The 21,145-nt window shown below is 54.0% G+C and overlaps 1 protein-coding gene across 2 annotated transcripts; it reads right to left on the minus strand.

Annotated features, from left to right (window-relative positions):
- Positions 1-650: 650 nt before the first annotated feature.
- On the minus strand, positions 651-20,852 carry Map1a (microtubule associated protein 1A). Of its 2 annotated transcripts, none has more exons than XM_048459645.3 (7): positions 20,615-20,852; positions 19,653-19,754; positions 11,459-11,541; positions 11,197-11,337; positions 2,850-10,974; positions 2,347-2,564; positions 651-2,152 (listed from the first exon to the last, which is right to left on the minus strand). In XM_048459645.3, exons 1-7 carry the CDS (start codon positions 20,850-20,852, stop codon positions 1,997-1,999), a joined length of 9,063 nt encoding a protein of 3,020 aa, XP_048315602.3. In that variant the 3' UTR covers positions 651-1,996. The 2 variants fall into 2 exon arrangements, with proteins under 2 accessions (XP_048315602.3, XP_048315601.3); XM_048459644.3 differs by having other exon boundaries at positions 2,347-2,567.
- Positions 20,853-21,145: the final 293 nt, after the last annotated feature.

The following is a 21,145-nucleotide window of genomic DNA, read 5'->3' on the forward strand; positions in this document are numbered from 1 at the left end:
TAGAATGCAGATCCCATCCCCTAAGCCAAATGTATATGCCCACATTTTTAAGCCATTTTCAGATTGTTTGGTGTGTTTGTTTGTTTTCTTAATTTTTATTTTTGTTTTGTGTGTGGGGGTGTTTTGCTTGCATGCATGCCTGGCGCCCACAGAGGTCAGAAAAGGGTGTTGGAGCCCTGGAACTGGTGTTATAGAGAATTGTAAGCTGCCATGTGGGTGCTGGGGATTTGCTTCAGTCCTCTGGAAGAGCAGCCAATGTTCTTAACCACTGAGCCACCTCTCCAGCCCCTTGGGGTTTTTTATTTGTTTGTTTTTTGAGACAAGGGCTGACTCACTATGTTGCTCTGACTAGCCCAGAACTCGCTATGTAGCTCAGGCTGCTCTCAAACTCCTGATTCTCCTGCCTCTGCCCTGAGTGTTAAGATCACAGGCATATCCATCGCCCCCTGCATCTTCGCAGACATGATGCTGGTTCCCACATCTCTTCCTCCTCTCACCCATGCTGTTTCTGGCTCCCCTGGGTCCTGACATGGATTTGAATAATCAAGAGTCTTCCGAGATAAATGATGCTGACTGGAGCAGAGAGATGGAAACCAGGACAACTGAGTCATGTATGGAGTCTGGAGAAGCCTAAGCAGCACTACACCGTCTGCAATGAACTTGATTTATTGTTAGACTTGAAGGTGGCTCTGTTACAGCAGCTGGGTACTGTAGCGGGAAGTGTGGGGAGGAGCAGAGCACAGCAGCGGGGGGGGGGGGGGGGGAAGGGAGCTGGGAAGAACATGGGATGGGCTCCTGATTTCCCATTGGCTTGACAGAAAGCAAGCCTCAGGGACCACCCGCATCTGGGTCTCTCAATCCAGCAGGGTTCAGCAGGACTGCCCCCTGGCTTGCCTGTGGTGAGGTCCTTTCCTGTAGTAGAATGCTCAGCCTGTCTACTTCACTCTGGAGGAGATTAGCTATAGCTCTGCTTCCTCTCTTCTTTTCCCCTCCCCTCCCGTTTCCCCCAGATTCTCTAGACCAGCCTCTACCTCCCAGAACCTCTGTCCAAGAGTTTGGGTTTAGAGAGGCAGCCAATGTTCCCATTTCAGCTGCAGGATGGTAGAGGATTTGGAATGTTGGGGGAGTCACACATGGCTAAAATGTCAGAGGTAGGGGTGTCAGGAGTGTCAGGCAATGGCTTATTTTTAACCCATTACACACCAGGCCATAGCAGATGACCACATGCAGAGAAGCCAAGCAGGGGATGAGAAGGGATCAGGACTGTTGGGACGGGGTAAGTGAAGACTACATGATCAGGGAGCCTGGAGGATTGGGGTTGGGGCTCTCCTTGCCCTTTGTGCTGCCCAGGTGGCCTGGTCTGGGCACAGCCCTAGATGGTAAGTAGTATGAAGCTGGGGCTGGGAGATGAGATCCTTTATCCTCTCCCTAGTTCTTGGTCTAAAGAGCTTCAAGTTTTGGATTGAGACATTCAGATACTGAGGGAAGCAATAAGACAGTGTAGCAGCCATCTGCCCCCGGGTCCCTGCTAGAAGCCATACCCTGGTGGCTAGGGCATGGGAGATGGAGGAGAGAGCACAGCTCTGGGTACCTTACCAACAGTGGCCTTCCCTACGTCATAGAAGTTACTGGCAATCCTTTCTGGCATGCCAAATAAATAACGAGGTGGTGGGGGGACGTCCATCTCCCTCCATGGGGGAGGACTGTGCTCTCTGAAACCCTTCCTCCTCATCTAAGACCAACATTTGGCAGTGCTAGGAGAGGGTTCCAGGCGTCAGGTGACCTTGTGTAGCTTCGTATCCCCCCATTACCTTTGGTTTTGAGACCCCAGGAACAGATGAGGGGAAGGCCACTACCTCCCACTTAGCCCAAGTCCTCACACATGGCCTCGCCCTGCTGCCCAGCTCCATTTCCCTCAACCCCAAAGGACTCAGCAGTAGCCATTCTCTATGTGCGCTGTAGGAGTGGAGCCTTGGGGAAGGGAGGGCGGGTCTATTCAGAATTCGATCTTGCAGGCTGGAAAGGACTCGTCCTGCATCACCACGGTGCTGCTGCTAGCCAGGACCAGGACGTTCAGTTGCTGCTGTTGCTCATGCGTCTGCTGGTACCACTCCCGAGTCACCTCTGTGTCGTGAGTGGGGATCAGAGTCACCTAAGCGGAAGAAAACATGTCTGAGGTGAGCACGTGAAGGAAAGACAGATGAAGGGGAAGGAACACCTGGCAGTCATAAATGAACGTGCTGCCGGCGGGAAGGACTGTGCCCTCTTGTGAACAGGGGCTGTCCTGCTGTTGCCTTTGGCAGAGCTTCGACCAGAATCCTCCCCTGTGTGTCCCTTGCTACTCACCTGAAGGTTCTCTCCCCACTGGGCCTTGCCTTCCAACAGGGCATCCAGCACAGCCCGGCTTGGCTCGCCGTTGGCAGGGTCATTCCCACTGACCACATAGTAGGATGCACGCACTCGGCGGAAGAAGTCCAGATCAGCAGTCTTGCCACTGCAGTGATTTGGGATGTAGGCAAGATCCACATACACAGGGGGGCCGGAACCACCCTTGGAGCCCAAGGCTGCTGTGGAGACAAGCAGAATGCATTGTAAAAAAAGGTGTGGGGGGGCAGTAGTGGTGCATACCACTAGGGAGGCAGAGGCAGGTGGATCTCTGTCTGAGGCCAGCCTGATCTACAAAGTGAGCTCCAGGACAGCAAGGACTACACAGAGAAACCTTGTCTTGAAAAATGAAGGAAAGGATTATTTGGTTGCCTCCATGCTGGCTTGAAGAGCTGGAGCCTTTCGCTAGCCCGTACCTACTCCAACCCACAGTATTTCCGTTCCCACTTGTCTGACATACTCACTGGGTCCTGCCTTGAGTCCATTGACTAAGCCTTTGGACATGGGACTGTGTCCATCCTTTTCTTCTGCTGGGGTGACCTGGCTTGGAGTGCTGCGTGGCCGGGGTAGGACCCTAGATGTTCGATCTGCAGGCCCTTTACCAGGAGTAGGTGACCGTTTTCCCCGAATATCCAGACGCCGCGCAGGAGATGCTGGCTTGGCCCGGCTGGGGGCCCTGCGCCCCAGTCGCCCCTGCACCTTCTCCTTTTCTCGTAGTCTCTCAACTCTCCCAGACTCTGAGCTGAGCCCCTCAGGGTCAGCCATGCAGACATCTGGTCGGGGAGGGGAGGGGCGGGGGTCTGGCTGGGGAACCGGGGGTGGGTCATGGCCAGGCCTGGGGTGGTGAGTTCCACTAATTCCCCCGGCCTTGTCCACAGGCAGGAAGTCCCCATCTTCATCTGAGTCGAGGGCTGCCTCAGCTGTGATGGACGGACACTCCTCAGTTTCTGGTGGGACATCAGAATCTGACTGTGAGGAGCCTGAGTCACTGGCTGATGTGGGGGGTGTCTCATCAGCCATAGGGCATGGGCCCCCTGTGGCCCCTGGCCTCCCTGCCCGGCGCCTCCCTCCTTTTCCTACCAGCCGAGCTTCTTCAGTTGAAAGGTCACTGTCATCTGTGGATGGGGGCAGAGGTGGGTTCAGGAATGAAGGAGAAAGCTCCCCGCAGTGGGGGCGGGGCTCTGTAGCACATCCCTGAGGTCCAGCCTCAACTTCAGGAGAAAGACTACAGTGTGAGCCACCAGGGTTCTTCCCAGGATGCTCAGATGAGAGAAGTGTGTCCGGCCGGGAGCGCCTCTCAGCTCCCTCAGGCCAGGACCCCCATTCCCAAGCAGGGCAGGCCTCAGCAGCATCTTCTTTTTCTACCTTGGCTGTGGCAAGCCCTGGGGGATTGGGGCTGGTTTCTGCTAGGCCATTGGCTGCATGAATTCCAGAGAGGCTCTGGAAGGGGCTTGGCTTCTTGGTGAGTTCCCCTGAGCACTCCAGGCGGCAGGGCAGCGTACCATCATCCATGTCTCCAGACAGGCTTGGAGCTGGAGCTGGAGCTGGAGCCAAGTCCAGTGAGGGTAAGGGGGCTGGGCTCAGGGGAGTAAGGCCCCAGAGGCTGTGGGCAGCTGGCTTCATTCCTGGGCCCAGTTCTCCATCACCCTGTCCAGCAGTCTCTAAGCCAGGAGGGAAACGTTCAGCCACACTTGAAATTACAGGTGTGGTAGCCTCAGAAGAGGACCCTTCAGACAGGGCTGGAGAGGCTGGTCGCGGCAGATTGGAGAGGAGAGGGGCCTCAGGAGAGCTGGGTGACGGGAGTTGGGGTAGTGAGGAATCCAGGCTGGGCGCCTTGGTTACTTCCAGGTACTCATCATGTCGGGTTCTGGTTGGAGTTCCTGGAACCAGGGCCAGTGCTCGATCCCCAGAGAAGGCAAGGGAGCCACAGGGTGCAGAACGGGGTTCAGCTGGAGAGGGCAGCTGAGGGGGAGCAGGCTGCAAGGAGGAGAAGCCGAAGGCTGAAGCAGGGAAGTCCAGACTTGGTCGGGCAGGTCCTAGATGTGAGTCTGAGGAAAGGCTTGTATGTGCCTCCGTTTCGGGCCACATTGAGGGGTGGCCCACAGGCATGGGGTGACGGGGACTTGGGGACTGCGCCTCTTTCTCTGACTGTTCCCGAGCCCCTTTCTCCAAGTCTGAGTCACTAATGCTGTCCCAGTGGCCTCGGCACGATTCTTTCGGGGATGGGGTCCTCCTGTTTGGGCTACAGCTCACTGTGCTTCCATTAAGAGGGGCGCTTGGGTCTTTGCTCAGGGAGATAGGAGCCCGGGGCGGCACTGCCGGCGGCGTGAGACTGGCCTCCACGTTAGGCCCCGGCTCCAGTTCTTGCCTGGGAGGTACAGTGGGTCCTGCCAGAGCTGCATAGCTGAAAGTTGAACTGTCAGGTTGAAGACTTTGGGGCGAGACAGGAGAAGACGTCTCCTTCTCTGCAGATGTGTCACGGCCAGCAGCCTCCTCCTTGCTTGAGAGGCTTGGGGGCCAATCTCCAGATGCCCCCAGCGGAGGCTCCCGAGTAGGGCAAGCAGGGCCCAGCCCGGTGAGCATCATCTGCTCGTAGATGTCTGCATACTGAAAGCTCTTCTCGTCAGGATAGGGTGTGGGCTCTCTCTGCTCTGGCTCAGTCTGTTCAGCATCCCTGATGGTGTGGCTCTGGCCAGCCTCTGGGACCTTTGAACTACAGGGGCTGCAGTCAGGAGCTCCTGCCCCACCCTTTCCTTCCCTTTCCCCTTCAGCTTTTCGATAGTCCTTCCCCAGGGGGGAGTACGGTCCACCTTCCAACTCAGCTGCCCCCTCTTGCACTGCGGCTACCACACTGTCGTACTCAGCCATGCCCCAGGAGAGGGGCGCAGGGGTATGTGGTTCTGGGGCAGGTGTCGGGGGAGCTGGAGCTGGAGAGAGGGGTGCAGGGGGCAGGGGTCTATCCTTAGGTACCCATGGTGGGATCTCAGCTAGCCATGAAGGGGTGGTAGGTTCATTCCTCGTGGGTGGTGCTGGCTTAGTGTCTGGGACAGGACTTTCTTGTCCTGGGGCTGGAGGAGCCCTCTGTCCAGTCATCTCAGGTGGGGAGGCTGGAGGAGAAATGATCTCAAAGGGAGAACGAGTCAGCTTGTCCTCTTCCTCTGGTGGCAGGCCAACCGGAGACTCTGCAAGCCAGCGCTCCACCTCCAGCCCCTTCTGTGGCAGGGGCTCCTGGAAATCCTTGAAATCTGAGGCCCAGGGACTCCGGGGAGTGTGCTGCAGAGGGGTCACCTCTTGTTCGTCTGCTCCCTCATCAAGAAAAGTACTTTCGCGTTCCTCACAGTAGCGTGAACGGGCTCCTTGGCCATCCAGCTCATGAGGGAACCAGACCTTCCTCTCAGAGCTCAGCTCTGTCCAGTATGCATCCTGCTGCAGGGCCATGTCTCTGTCCCTCCAGTGCCTAACTTCCTGTTCGGGAGACTTGCCCTCCCAGGCTGGAACAGGCTCTTTCGGTTCTCCCACCAGCTCTTCTCTGGCTGGAGATGTTTCTAGCCATCCCTGGACCACATCCTGCTCCTTCCAGTATTTCTCGGCCTGCTCTCGGGCTTTGCCCTCCTGCACTGGGCTCGCTTCCAGCTCCAGCGCCCTGACTTTCTCCACAACAGCTTCATCTTTCTGGTCCACAGCCTTGGCTTTTTCTGGAGACTTTTGGTCAAGAATCGTCTCTTCCGGTGTTGTGGTTTTATCTTCCAGGAAAGAGCCCCTTTGCCCCTGAGCTTTGTCTTCCTCTTTTAGAATCCTGTCTTTCTCTTCAGCAGCCCCGATGTCTTGGTCCAGGGTACCACCCTTCTCTCCTGGGGCCCAGCCTTTTAGTTCTAAGGCCAGGTCTTTCTCTTCTGAGGCCACTTCCTTCTGTTCTTTATTATCTTTGCTCTTCTGTTCAGGGGTTCTGTCTGTCTGTGTCGGTTCAGGGACGCTGCCCTCTGGAGCCCCATCTTTCTGTCCTGAGGTTCTGTCTTTCTCTTCTGGGGTCTTGTCTTTCAGCTCTAAGACCTTGTCTTTGTGTTCTAATTCTCTGTGCTCTTGTTCTCTGTCTTTTGGTTCAGTGGCCTGGGTCTGTTGCAGGGCTGAGCCCTTTTGTCCTGAGGCCTTGTCCTTCTCTGCTGGGGCCTGGTCCTCCTGTTCTAAGTCTTTGTCTTTGGGTTCTGGAGCCTTGGCCAGTCCTACGGCTGAATCCTTTTGGTCCCAGTCTCTGCCCTTCTGCTCTGAAGTCTTATCCATCTGTCCTCCGGGCTTGTTCCTCTCATCTAGCGCCTCCTCTGTCTGATGCATGACTGAGTCCTGCTCAACGGCGGCCACCTTCTCCTGCACAGCTTTGTCCTTCTGCTGTAGGGTTTCATCCGTGAGCCTGAGGTCCTCTTCCTTCTGCTCAGCAGTTCTGTCTTTCAACCCTGGAGCCTTACCTTCCCAGTCCATGGCAGGGCTTGACAAAGACTCAGGACTCTGTGTGAGGGAACTGTCAGATGTTATAACATGTGCGCCAGGGCCCGTGACCTCCGCAGGTGAGTGTTTCCTGTCGTCTGACAGTGCAGAGGGAGAGAAAGAACTGCCGGGTGATTTTCCACCAGGGCTCTCGTCTCTGACACTTGCCTCAGCAGCAGTCTCACCTGTGGGAGGTGACACTGTGGCCATGTGGGTCTCTGGAATAGACACAGGAGCGAGGTGGCAAGAGGGCTCTTCAGCCTTCATCAGAGGCCCCCTTTCTTCCTTTCCTAGGCTTAGTTCTCCAAACTGGAGGGTGCCGAGGCTCTCTGGAGAGAGCTGCTTGGATGAGATGTCCAGAGAAGTCTCCTTGCTAGGGCTCTCTTCTGAGAAAGACAGTGACTGGGTGTCCTCTGGAGACACCATTGGCCAAAGGTCTTTGTGTAGGGGCTGCTCTTTCAGGCTACAGGGAGACCTGGGGGTGGTCTCTTGTTTGGCAGTGTCTGGGGAGACCACACTGAGGACAGACAGAGACTCTGCATCTTCAGGGGATAGGCTTTGATCAGTAAGTCGAAGAACCTCATCTCCCTGAGGTTCACGATGTTCTTCAAGCGATACCCTCACCTCTCGAGGAAGGGTTTCTGCTCCTAGCGCTGAACCTGCATCTTCAGGCTCAAACACAATTGCTTTGTCTTGTTCTGGCAACAGCTGAATGGTGCAGCCAGTCTGACCCCCAGCAATGCTGACAGGAGCACCCTGGGTTTGGGGGCTCCTGGGAAGAGGTGCTTTCTCCTCCTCTTCTAGTATGCCCTCTTCAGGCCCTGGCTTGGCTGTCTTCTCTTCAGCATCTTCCTTGCCCACACTTGGAGCATGCTTTGTGTCTCCCCAGGAGTCTTCTTGAAAGTCTTGAGGTTCAGACTTTTCCTCCACTGGGGACTGGTGAAAGGGTGTGTGGGTGGCACTGGGTGGGCCAGATGGTGGAGGAGATGCCATCTTCACTGTGCTATCATCTGGGCTGAGGCACCGTTCCTCTACTTCTCCAAGCGCTGCTTCCACTGGATGTAGGGCATGTCCAGGGGCACCAAACATAGCGGTATACTGACTGGGCAGTCTCTCAGATGCTGTTATATTTCTTTCTGCTTCCTTTTCCACAGCTTTCTCCCCAGTCAAGCCTCTCCCTGCAGCCTCTCCTTTCTTCTCCAACTCTCCTGTCACAGAGAAATCCTCACAGGGCGGGGACTTAAAGCCCTTATCTTCTTCCAGCGAAGAGGTGGGTGAGATGGTACCAGCTGATGGCACATAGTCCAAACCCTGGGTGGCTTCCGTGCGGGAGGAGGGGATACTTGTGACCGTGTCAAGCAACAAAGAGCTCTTGCCTGTCTCCTCTGTCTGGGGAGCTGTGAGCGAAGCCACAGATTGGTCTTCAGCCACCGATGTGGCAAAGGAAGAGAGTTTGTCACATTCGGTGATTGATGTAGCCGAAGATACATGTTCCTCCTCAGCCAAAGGGGCAGCCACCATGTTGGGAGGGTAAGTGAGTTCAGGTTCAGGTGCCCCATAAGTTTTGCTTGAGGTGGTAGGGACGGCGCTATCTGCGGGCTGGCTGGCTTCAAAGGGACCAGGACCTTCAGGCCCAGAGAGGTCGTAGGTACTTGTAGGAAATCTGGGAGGGGCTGGGCGTTCCTCTGGTTCATCGTGGATCTCCTCGTCTGAGATTGTCTGCTCTGTCTCTGAGTAGCCAGGAATTGTCTCGTCCTGAATATAAGAGACATGCTCAGTGGCTCCTGCAGGCGTGGCCAAGCTGCTGAGGAAGGATGAGGCCTCCTTCTCAGGTACCTTGCCCTGGAATCCCAGTTCCCGGCCCCCAGGAACCTCTCTGCTCTTTGGGATTACCTTTAAGGCTTCCTGCATGTGTTTTTGATAAAAGCTCTCCGCTTTTGTCTCTTCCTCATCCTCGTCTGAGGGGTGAACCTCCTCCATTTCTTCTAGCTCGGCCTTTTCTATCACATCCTCCTTTCCCTCAGGTTCACTCTCCTCCCTGGCCTCAGTGCTCTCTGGGATCTTCTCGGCTTCCCTCTGCTTCTTTTCCACCCAGGTTTCTTTCTCTTTCTCTGTCTCAAGCCCTGAGTCTGGGCCTCTGTTCTTGCTCCCTTTGTCCTCAAGAAAGTCTGGGACGATCTCCTTCTCCCTTATCACATGATCTTCTTGGTCCAGCCCTGGGACAGAGGGATGTCTTCCCTGGATGGCTGTGCTTGGATGTCCCTGCTCTGTAGCATCTACAGGGAGTGGTTTCTCCCCTAGTCCCGTGTCCCTTTGTTCAGCGAGCAAACCTCTCTCCTCGCGCTTCAGCTCCTCAAAGTCCTGTGTGAGGTCCTCTGGTGAGGACAAGGTCAGCTCTCTGTGCCCACTGACAGTTGGGAGTGGTGCAGGCCCCTTCTGGGCTGGGGGTGTCCGGGGCTCAGAAGACAACTCTTTCTCCCCACGGGCAGCTCGGCCTTTGTCCGTCTTGATTCTTCCAGGGGCCTTGGCTTTATAGAGGGTCTTGCGGACCTCTGGTGTGAAAGGCTTCAGGTCTGGTTTGGAGAATTTCTTTACTTCCAGTTTGGTGTCTTTCCTCTTCTCGTCCTTCTTGGCATCCTTTTTCTCTTCCTTCCTTCCTTCCTCCTTCTTGAGTTCCTTCCTTTCCTTCTTGATCTCCTTTTTTTCCTTGTCCTTTTTCTCCTCCAGCTTTGATATCTTTTCTTTCAGGTGCTTCTTCCCCACTTTGTCCTTGATCAGCTTTCGCTTCTCAGCCTTGAGCACTTCACTCGACTCGGTCCTCACCCTCTCGGGCTTGGAGGGCTTCTCTGGGGGCTTCTCGGATACTTCTTTTGCTTTCTTTTCTGTCTTGGCTGACTCCTTGGCCAGCTCTGAGCGGGCCTCCTTGGCCCCCTCTTCTAACACTTCCTCGCGCTTGGCCAGCTTGCTCACCGCTGTCTTGGGAGCGGCTTTGAGGCTCTCCTTGCTATCAGCCCGGTGTTTGATTTTGCTGGGTTTCAGGTTGGCAGGCACAGCCCCAGCAGCCAGGTCCTTCTGTGTCGCCACAGGGTAGCGCAGGAAGTCCAGGTGCCGAAGCTTTTCCAAGCCTTCCAAGATTTTGTTCTGAGGAGCATTTCCCGGAAAGAGCACACGCACAATCTTCTCAGTAGGGTTGGCTGGGAGCCAGACCACCAGAGCAGTGATGGAGGTCAGGTAGGGGACAGAGATCTCTGCCTCCTTCCCATTGGCCAGCACAATGCCCGTCTTGGCTTTACTATTGCCCGCCCACTTCTGCATGAGGAACTGCATCTCCTTACTGTCCTTGACAGGGTTGAGGACATACATGTCCAGCCGACCCACACCCATTTTGTGGAAGAGGGTCAGTGGCTCAATGGTGTTGCTGACCACACGATACAGAGGCTCAGCTTGGATGCCTAGGCGGTTTAGGTGCTGAAGAGTGAGACAGGCCTCCTCGATGCTGCGCTTGGCCTTCCGGGAGGCATCCGGCAGCCGGAGCTTATCGGGCACATTGAAGAACACGACTCCAAGCTCGGGGGAGATGAGGTTCTTCACCCAGTCACTGTAGCTGCTGGAGCCCTGGGACCGCTCCTCCTCCAGCTCCGCCACTTTACGCTGAAGGAGTCCATTGATGCCTGGCAGGTTGTCAGCCCCGATGTGTGTGAGCAGCACGGAGTCAATGCGGTCCAGGTGCCGCACCAGCTTCCAGAAGCAGGACTTGCGATCAGAGCCACCGTCCACCAGGATGTTAAAACCATTGACAGCAAAGAGGGCAGAGTCCCCACGGCCACCGGGGAAGATGTAGCAGCAAGGCTTCGAGAGCTTGAGGAAGCCTCCTGAGGTGGGGGGTTCAAGCAGGTCAAAGGGGGATGGCACATCCACAGTCTCAGAGACATACTCGGAGAACTCAGCCACACCATCCATGGTGGGTAACACAGGCTCAGGATTTAGCTGGAGGCGCAAGGTCTCTTGGGAACTGGACAGTCCTAGGTGGCTCCAGTCACCCTCCCCTAAACAGGAAACAGTGAGGAAGGCCTGGATCCCAGGGTCTCTATTGCTGAGCAATTGGGCAATCTAGAGGAATGGGAGACAGAAGCCGATCAGGTCTTTGGGGTTGTCTTAAACTCACTCGGATTCAGCCCCCTAATCTTTGCCTGTTGCTGGATAAATGCCTACTTCCTGTCAGGGTTCCTGATGGTCAAACAATGCAAGACTTCCCCTTCCCTGCCTTTCTTGCCACAAGTCAAATACTGCCCCCTTGTCCCCTTCTTCCCAGACACTCAGCAGGGAGCTTACCTCAGGACTGTGAAGGACCCGGGCAAAGTTTTGGTAGGAGTAGGTACCACTCTGCAGGATAAGGTCTCCCTCCGGCTCTAAAGTTTGTCCGCTCAAAATGAGCAGCTTGTGAGCTGATGGGTTACTAAGAAGATGGTGAACCTGAAATGGAAGGAGGGCAGAGTGGTCACAGATATGCGGGACCCAGGGGAAGGCACATTGCATCGTCTGGGACAGCAGAAAGATGAGGGTAGGTTGGGGCAGGGCATCAGAGTGGCCTCACCTCTGAGCTGATGCTGTCTGCACTGGGGTTGACAAGGACGATGGTCTCTAGGCTCTCACTCTGGTGGCAGAGTGTCCTCTGGCCTGAGGGAGGGAGGTAGACATGTGTACTGAAATTAGTAGACATTAACTTAAAATGAGAAGTACTGTGAGGGGCAGCAGAGGGGAAAACACACGATCAGAAAGTGGGGAATAGGGGAAACTGAGTCCTGGTTAGCCTTAGACCCTGCCATCTCGGCTACCACTAAGTAAGGTCTAGGAACTACCTCCTCCAGCTCTTCTTTCCAGGATTCCCCCCTCTCCCCCACACTAGCTGACTTCTCCCTTGGTCCATCTGCCACACCCTCTGCTGCCCAGGCTCTGCCCCTTTGCTTAGAACTTCAGCCCCAGACAGCCCTGTTGACAAGAAGCCTTTGTCCCTCTGGAGCACTAAGTTCCTGGTGCCGCCTGGGGAATGGGGGAGGGGGTGGAGTTCAGCGGGAGGGAGGGCTCCTGAGCTTTCGTTCTCCGCCATTGCCCTTGGCCAGTAATAAGGGGACAGTATTCCCCATCCTTCCCGAGGACAGAATTGCTATTCCAGAAGATGCGGGAGACATGTGCCGAGTTGGTTCTTGGAGTTTTTATCATTCAAGGCGTGGACAGAAAATTCTAATTCGTAATGCTGTTTTCCCTGCTCGGCCAAACCTTCCGACAGACCCCTACATGCCATTCCCAAATGTTTCCTAGCTCCCTCTCCTAGCTCACTGCCATGCTTCAGAGACTCCCAGCTCACCGCCCAGCTTATCCCTGTGGAAGCTTCTCCTCTCACCTGTGGATAGTGGGAGTAAGTGGTGGGGTCGGTTCAAAACCAAGACACTGGCCAGAGATGCCTTCTGCCAAGTGTGCCGCCTGAGTTTGAGCCCCAGGACTAGAGGTGGGGAGAGAACCAGCTCCTGCAAGCTGTCCTTTGATCTACCTACGCATGCATGCACACACACACACAATACGCCCCCAAAATAAAAACAACAGCAAGATGGGCATGGTGGTGTACACCTTTAATTGGAAGGCAAAGGCAGGTGGATTTCTGTGAATTCAAGGCCAGCTAAATTCCAAGCCATCCAGAGCTGCACAGAGAATTCTGTTCCAAAATACCAAACCAAACAAAAAATACTACCACCAATAACAATAAAGAAACAAGGAGAGAGTCAATGTATTGCTCAGGATAGGAGAGCGAAGCCATCTCCAGATCCTCTCCCCAGTACTGTTTCTCCAGACTCACACAGAACACCAAGCAGTCAAGTGAAGGAAGTGGTGGGTTAAGAGGGATTAAAGGAGGATGTAACCTTCCAGCCCTGCTGGCCGGCCTACTGGCCCTCTTCCCTTCCCATCCCAGTCACAGGGTTAACCTTGGAGGATACTGGGGAGGGGAGGTTCATAGTCTGAGCCCCTTTCTGTGACTGAGGCTGGGACAAGGGTGGCTGGGATCAGAGCCTGGTGCTTGGATCAGGCAGACCTAGGCAGCAGAGAGCTGCAAATACAACTGTGGGGAAGACGAGGCTGGAGATTCAAATCCTATACCAGGTACAGTGGGCCCAGGAGGAGCTCAAGTGTCCTCTTCTATGAACTTGGGAACTGAGGAATACCTGGATGTCAATTCCAGGTTGAGCGCCACCACCTGAGGCAGGCAGGAGCAGGACTTAAGCAGCTAGGGATGTCAGCGTCTTTTGCCAGTCTTAAGTAGTTCAGATTGAGGAAAGCCATGACTCCCCCAGCACAAACAAGGTCACACTTTCAATCTAGGTGGAACTGAAAGAGACTTCCCCTCCAGCTACGTCTCCTCTCCAACAGCTTCATGGTCCCCAGTGTATCCTCTCAAGGCCTCTGATCCCACTTCCTGACACAAGACCCCTGCCCTAGCCCCTGGGGAAGCAAGTCCATTAAGTCCCAAATCCCCCTTCAGGCCTAAGGGACAGCCCTGTTTCTCTTTTCTGATCCCCAGCCCTTCCGATGAAGGGCACTGCCTTATTTTCCCTTTATCTTTGTAGAGGACTATCTTAAGATGCTGGGGCGCTTCCCGTGATCAGTGCTAGGGTCGGGGGTGGGCTTCGGGTGTGAAGCTGAGTGGGCAGGAGGGCAGGTGTCTCTGCAGTGAGGCAGAAGGGGGGGGGGTGCTCAGGCAGCTGCAGTTTGCCGCAGTGTGTGAGTGTGTGTGAGTGTGCGCGCTGAGCTCAGCCTCCAGCTCCGCCCCCACCCCCCACCCCAGCATGACAAGTCATTTTCTTGGCTGCCTCTGCATGCTGTGGGGGGGTGGGGGTGGGAGTGGGGGGGTGCATACAGAGAGGGAGAAGAGACTGGCTTCTCTGTTGAAGAGCCCCCATCTTGGGAAGAAAAGCACGGATGAGGTGAGGGTGGGGCCGAGACAGGGAACCCGTGGGGTTGACAGGACCCGGAATGCAGGGCAGCTGCCGAAGAGCCGGTGCTCTCAAGCTCCTGAGTGGCCTCAGAGAGGCCACAAAGGGGAGCTTAAAGCCCCAGGCTCAAACTGGCCACAGGGAACGGGGTTGAGGGGAGCCAAAAACAAACCAGTTAGCCTGTGAGGAGGTACATGCCACGTCCTAGGGACCCATTCCTCCTTTCTCTTTCAGAGTGTTACCCACCTTCCCTTACTTGGCAAAAACTCGGCAGCCCCACTCACCCCAGAATAGAAGCAGCTGATAACACAAGGACCCTCTCAGTAGCTACATTCCATAACAGCCCCCTTCCTCTCAGATTCTTCTAGATGTAGCCTCCAAATTCCTCCTGTGCCCTGGCTGTCGGGCAAAGCCTGGGGCAACACCCTCTGCTGCTGCCTCCCAGCTGATGGTCCCCACCCCCACCTAGTACAGAGGTGGACTGTCACAGCCTCGGTTGGTTCCACTGGCCCTGGATCCAGGCTGAACCCCAGTCGGAAACGTTCACCTCCTCTCTCCATCGCAGGCAGCCTTCCCACCAGGCTAGCCTAGGTCCAGATGCATCAGATTTACAAGGTGTCAGCTGCTCCGCATCCCGGCTCCCTATCACAGCACCCCCATCCCTCCGCCATGCAGTGCCCTCCTGATCGGCTCTTACCCTGGGGTGTGGGAGGGAGCCCCTCATGGAGGCATCGGCTCCGGCCTTAGCCGGGGCGGCTTCAGGGAAGAGTCTGCGGCACTTGGGGTGGGAGTGAGGGGGGGCTGCTTGCCGGGGAGGGCGGTGACAGGGCGGGGAAGAGGGGCTGGTCTCTGACGAGGCACTGGAGACTTAACTGTTTCTTGGCCTTCCCAGTGTCAGTGTCCTGGTGCTTCTGTTTGGCTATGGGGGAAGGGGAGGGATCTAACAGTTCAAGGAGCCAGATGAATCTCCCCTGCGGCTCTGAGTACCTTCTCCCCAAATCCTGTTTAGTTAAGAAATATTCTCTCAGCATCAACCAAAGGACCTCATGCACTGGGGCACAGAGCCAGCTATAGGAGTCAAGAGCCGCATGGGTCCTCCCCCTTCCTCTCAGAAACCATCTGCTACCTCTCCCCTCAGACACGGACCCAGAGAGTGACCTTCAGTCAGTGCAAGAGCAGGAGACAGAGAAGCTGGGGGCCCCCCCGTAAGTGGAGGGGAGCAGTATGGGGGTGGTGAGTGATGTGGTAAGCTGGACCCTGCTCTGCCACATCAACAGAAGACTGGGGAGATGCAAAAATGCATTTCGTTTTCGATTGGAGGGCAGTGTGAAAGTCTGGAGAAGACACAGTCCCCAGTCCACTGGAGTGGGGCACAGGGACCCTGGGAGCTGCATGCAGGTCCGTGCTAATGCAGCATGGCTATGAGTGCCCACACAAACAGCGGCTTCTGAGTAGTGCTGTTGGGAAGAAGTCTCTGAAGGGTAAGAGGGGCTTCTGCCTTTTGGTGAAGGACCAAGGATCACTGCCCAGAGCCCAGGCTCGGGCAAAATTTTCTTGCTATACAGTCCAGTCTAATATAATAAACTCCTTTTTGGGTTATAAATGATCTGTAGGGTGTTTGAGTCCCCGTCCTCCTTGTCTCTGTTCCTCCCTCTGTGTCACTTTGCTGTGTCTATCTTACTTGATCTTGAACCTTCTTATGTTGACCTTGTGCCCTTCCTTAGTCTCAGCCTCTGCTAAGTACTCCAGGATTCACAGGAACACTCTTGAGAACTAGCGCAAGCACCCATTTGCCTGTGATGTTCCTAGGCTTGCATCCCTGCCCTCAATAACCCTCCCCGGGTGTGGTCAGCTCCTTCCGCCCACTCACTGGCCAGCCTCAGCCCCAGCCCCACCCATGCTCCAGGCTGCCAAGGACTGCTTTTGAAGGTCAGAGAAGCCAAAATAGTCTCTGCTCTCAGCACCCCTCACCCACCTTTAGCTTCAGTCAGAGGAGAGGAGTAGCTGAGTCACCAGGACTCTGGGGACCAAGGGGAACAGAGGGAGAAGAGCCCTTGCTCAGATCCGGGATGCAAAGCAGCAACATGGCCATATCTCCATTGGATAGGAGAGGCCATCTGTACAGACACACGCTGTGTATGCCAGGCTCAGTCCTGAGCATCATGGAGTAGTGCCCACCCCCTTCTGCAACTTCACTGCTGTTCTTTCATCCTGCCTCCAACTTCCTGTCTCCTCTCTGCTTTTAGGGCTCTCTCAGTGTTGTGGGGGGCACTTGAGTAGACATTGGGCTTAAGAACAAATTTACATTTCCCAACTGGAAGCAGAGTCCACCTTTGTTCTAAGCCACATACCCCGCACCCCCGCCACACCACACCTTGGACATGGTTCCAAGTCACAGTTGGTTTTTCTTCTCTCCCCAACTCTAAGCATTCAGTTAACCCTGAACCCTTAATGCCTCTCTCCTATAGTGAAGTGGGGAGAGGGAGGTGTGAACAGACCCTGATTTCACACCTGATGCCACTTTCTGAACCACCCCACTAAACGAGTCAGTTAAACAGTCCCAGAGTTTGCTTTCTGGACTAGCAAATGAGTATACCAGTGCCATCTTTTATCCATGCTTTGAGGACTGACTTCACCCGAAAAAGTCCCTCTTCCTTCCTACAATCCTAACCTTGTGATGCAGACAAATATCCAGACAAACATGACTGGATATTTCTCTCTTTGGGGACGATTTCAGAATGAATACCCTAAACCAGAATCCCAAACCAGACTAGTATCGGAGTAAACTCGGTAAAATGGGGTAAATTTCAGTCAAACCCCAACTGGAGATGCTTACAGAATGAGGCTCCATGCCTATTCATCTGTCTCCCTTCCCATCTCAGATAACAACGTAAACCTCTAATTTAGGATCCTCTGAGCTCACGGATGGAAACAGTCAGACGGAAGGACTCAAAGGGGTTCCTCAGCCTTCCCCTCTCCACCCCTTCATCTCTTCCCAGCTCTCCGAGGTCTCTGGTAACCCAGACTGGTCATGGGCTTGCTATGTAGCCAAGAATGGTCCTCCGCCTCTACTTCCCATTATAGGACTGCACCACTACACCAGGCTAACCTGTGCTACTTCAAGTCTTAGATTATCAATCTTCTCTTTCTAATAGGAGTTCAACCATAGATGTATCATCAGAGTTTTATTGAAACTCAGTAGTGATGTGTCAATGTGTCGGCCCACCATTCCTTATCCCCATCCCTTGGGGGTTCAGGGCCTTCTGAATGTTAGATGGCCACACTACCACCAAGCTGCATGTTAGGTGGGCACTCTACCACCAAGGCACCCCAGGGCTTAAGCTAAGTTTTCGATTATCCTAAGTTTTTCTAAGTGTTTTAAAAGCTTAGAAGCAGCTGGGCAGTGGTAGCACATGCCTTTAATCCCAGAACTTGGGAGGCAGAGGCAGGCGGATCTCTGTGAGTTCAAGACCAGCCTGTTCTACAGAGCGAGTTCCAGGACTGGCTCCAAAAATACACAGAGAAATCCTGTTTTGAAAGACAAAAAGCAAACAACAACAACAACAAAAAAAAAAAAACCCTTAAAGCTTCAGGGATTTTTAGGGGAAGGAGCTATCAAGGAAGACTTCCCAGTCTCTGCTGAAGACCCCATGGTATGAAAACCACCCTTTAAAGCGTTTTACCAAACTTGACCACTAGACGGAGCTGGGCCACTGGCTATCTGAGGGTCCCTTTTTCTTTCTGTATGTGTGTGGGGGTGGGTAGAGAGGGTGGGCACCAGTAATAATTGTACTCTTCCTGTCACGGAAGATATATTTTGTTCTTTCATTATTTTGGCCTAGACTGTGAATAAATGGTGGTCTCCCCTATGGTGTGTCGGTCGAAACGGTCAAGTCAGTGACATTTAGTGTATCTCCTTGAGCTCACCCCAGTTCCTGATTACCTTAGCCCAGTCAATCAAAGGCTGAAGGAAGAGGCAGTGTCTGCAGCTGCTTCGGGCAGACAGTGTGCTGGGACAGCTGAAATAGAAGCCAGCAGGGGTGGGGCTGTGGCAGCCTTAAGGTCTGTGGGCTGCTCTTTCTTTCTTTCTTTCTTTCTTTCTTTCTTTCTTTCTTTCTTTCTTTCTTTCTTTCCTTCTTTCTCTCTCTCTCTTTCTCTCCCTCCCTCCCTCCCTCCTTCCCTTTCTTTCTCTTTTCCGGGAAATTCTCCACTGTTTTCCAGGGACAGAGGCCACCATGAAAATGTCTACATCGAAAACAAAATCTGTATGCTAAAAGTAAGCCCTACTCTTGGGCGGATGGCCCCAAGCCCCTTGAGAACATCATAGCAAAACTCTGTAGAGTTTGGTAGGCGTTTCTGTACCAATGCTTGTTTCCGAGACGTGCCTGAGAATGCATCTCCCTGCACACCGCTTCCCAAGCATTCCCTGCATCTTAATCTGTAGAACAGCTAAGGATTTTGCCTTAAGTTCCATTCATTTCTTACATTACTCAAAGTCTCTGTGGCCAAAAGGACAAGGCTAGAGAATTTGGTGTGAATTCTTCATAGGAAACAACCCCAAACATTGGTAACTAGTTTAATCCACTGCAGTCTTGCATAATCTTTATGCAGTCTTGCCTCTAGAAGTGTTAAGTGCTAATATTGCCTTTGTTCATTGGGAATATGGAGGGTGCCATGACATAGGGAATTTTCAACAGAAGGGAATCTCAGAAGAGTACGGGACTAGTTCAACTGGAAGCCAGTTCCATCAGGAAGATCTGGCTTCATGCTTTCTAGTTTTCTCCCACTTCTCAGCAGCTCACGAGAAAATAACAACGAGGAAATGACCCAAGATCTGCCAGACTGGAGGAGCAGAAAGAGGTGCCTATCTACTGTACTAGACTGTTGAGAATTGTTGACACATGAATTTTGTGATTTGATGGCAATGATTTTGAGCTAACTGGAATTCACATTCTATAAAACTACCTGGAAGGAGGTGTAGTGGTAGAGGCCTACAGTCCTAGCACTTGGGAGGTAGAAACAGGAGGGTAACAAGTTTCATACTATCCTAGACTATATATCAAGCTCAAGGTCATCTTGGACTATATAATGAAACCCTGTTTTTTTAAAAAAAGAAAGTTGTATGGATTGGTGTGTCTACATTCACAATAATATGACCAGATGTCCAACACCTTTATCAGGGGATGTAGGACTTTGTGCACTCGGTAGACATCTATCATAGGATGCTAATTCCTAAAATCTTATCTCACACTTCTGGACTATTGCTCCCACCCAGCAGAACTGATCTCAGAACCAAGGCTTAGGAAACCCAGGAGACCTTTGTCCCAGCCTTGATCTGAGGTGCCAAACTGCTCAGCCTCTTCTGGCTCTGCTCTGAAGATCTGCTGGCTAAGCAGAGGAAACAGAAATGAATCCTGGAGGGTGGGCTGTGAGAAACAAGGGTCTGGGAAGGTGAGTGAGGCATTCTGGGATGTTTATTAGGGGGAGCAGGGAGGCTGAGGGATGGGGAAAGGGAATGCAGGAGCAAAGCCTGGGTCTCTGCCTGCAAGGGATCTGATCACTTTCCTAGCAGTGCTCATCAACTGCTGAGTACGAAGTACGCTCTTTCAGGACCAATTATGCTCTGACGTTATATCATGTGTTTGAAGAGCGAACTGGGTATGTGTGGATCGCTGTCGAGCCATAAAATATCCCTCCCTCCTCCCCTGCCCAAACCTCCCACAAGGCCAGTTCTGCCCTGGATACTGGTCCTCTCCTCTTCCAGCCCATACCCAAAGGACTGAGACAAATGACCCTAGTCCTAACCTTTGACCTCTGAGGAGAAGTGAGCTAGGTGCCGGGTAATGAAGAGTCTCAACTGTTGGTTCAGGTCAAAGGACGATAAGTCAATGTTCCAGGAAAGAATCCCTGTGAAAGAAGGAAAAGAGAGAGTTCTAGGCGAAGTCACCTGGCAGGGGTGCAGCGAGCACGGTTGAGCTCCTGGGAGAGGGAAGGCAGGGGAAGGTAACACCTCAAGGGGGATAGCTAGTGTGACCCTCTCAATTGCTTTTTCCCCTTTGTGGGAGCCAGAGGGCAAAGAGCAGAGTTGAGACTGGATTTTGGTAATAAATGAGCCTGCAATTTTTGTTTTGTTTGTTTTGCAAGGCTGTCTAGTTATGGTAGATGTGGCACTCAAGGATCTATTCCTATATACTGCTGGTTTTCATAATGTTTCCTCTGGCTAAATTAGATTCTAGATTCTCTTTCTATCCCGCCCTGCCTTACCCTCACCCCTTCGAAGAGGCTTACTTCCACCCGCAGGTGGCTCCGCAGCACTGCGCCACAGGCACAGCTGAGGGAGGTGAGCTGAGGAGCCACGAAGGTCACTCTCTCAACTTGGCTGCCAGCATTCACAGGTTTGTGATGTGTCCCCTGCGTTCAGAAAGCTCCGCTAAAGAAGAGACTGTAAGGTAGGGACATGGACTTTTCAGGGTCTGGTGAGGACTTTCCGACATCTGATAGAGACACTGCGGGAAAGGGGTGTGACCCGAGGGACTCCAGGGTCTGCCCGGAGCTCCTCCTGCTCTGGGAGACTGCGGAACAGCATGGGGTATGTGGGAAGGATGGCCAAGCAAGATATTGACAGACATGCAAGTGACAGGGGCACAGGTCTCGGGAAGTGCACATAGAAATGGAGGCTTTAGAAGTGTGCACTAGGTGGTGAATGCAGATCAGATGGCGGAAAGGCACGGATGGAGTGCTGCGGGACAGCCAGGACAGCGACTCACCTTGTTCAAGGTGGGCCCGTACGGCCCTCAGCTGACTCTCGGTACTGATATCGCCGATCACGATGAGCAAGGAGTATTTTCGCAGATCCCAGCGCGCCGCAGTCACCGCGGCACCGGCCTCACACAGAGGCTCCGCCGGGTTCTGAGCCGGCGATGTGCTGGAGCTCCGGAGCCCCAGCTCCCGAGTTGTCTCCATGGCAACGCTGCCAGGCCGCGCGGTCCCGGCCTCGGTCGCCATGGAAACTCCCGCGGAGTGCTAGGCTGGCTGCGTCCACTGCGGGGAGAGTGCGCGCGGTTCTTAAAGGCCGGCGGCAGGAGCAACTCATTGGTTGCTGTCTGTCTGGGGGCGGAGCCAATGCGCCGCAAGGGCGGGGCCGGGATGCAGTCGCTGTGGCTCTGCGCTTCATGATGGGATGCAGTCATCCACCTGCAGTTTTCCTGATCAAGTTTTCCCCTCCGATTTGAGCTGGGGTAGGGGCTCTGCAGGATCCAGCAGAGGGCGGAGTCCACGGCCTCCGCCTCAGAACAGCA

Source organism: Myodes glareolus, chromosome 10, assembly GCF_982192425.1.
Source record: "Myodes glareolus chromosome 10, mMyoGla1.1, whole genome shotgun sequence".
Lineage (NCBI taxonomy): Eukaryota > Metazoa > Chordata > Mammalia > Rodentia > Cricetidae > Myodes > Myodes glareolus.

Excerpts from the sequence above, each read along its gene's own strand:
- Map1a (XM_048459644.3), bottom strand. The coding sequence starts at position 20,852 with ATGGCGACCGAGGCCGGGACCGCGCGGCCTGGCAGCGTTGCCATGGAG. Across the intron at positions 2,568-2,849 it reads TGGACTCAAGGCAGGACCCA|CAGCCTTGGGCTCCAAGGGT; the intron begins GTGAGTATGTCA and ends TTGTCTCCACAG. Across the intron at positions 2,153-2,346 it reads AGTGGGGAGAGAACCTTCAG|GTGACTCTGATCCCCACTCA; the intron begins GTGAGTAGCAAG and ends TCTTCCGCTTAG.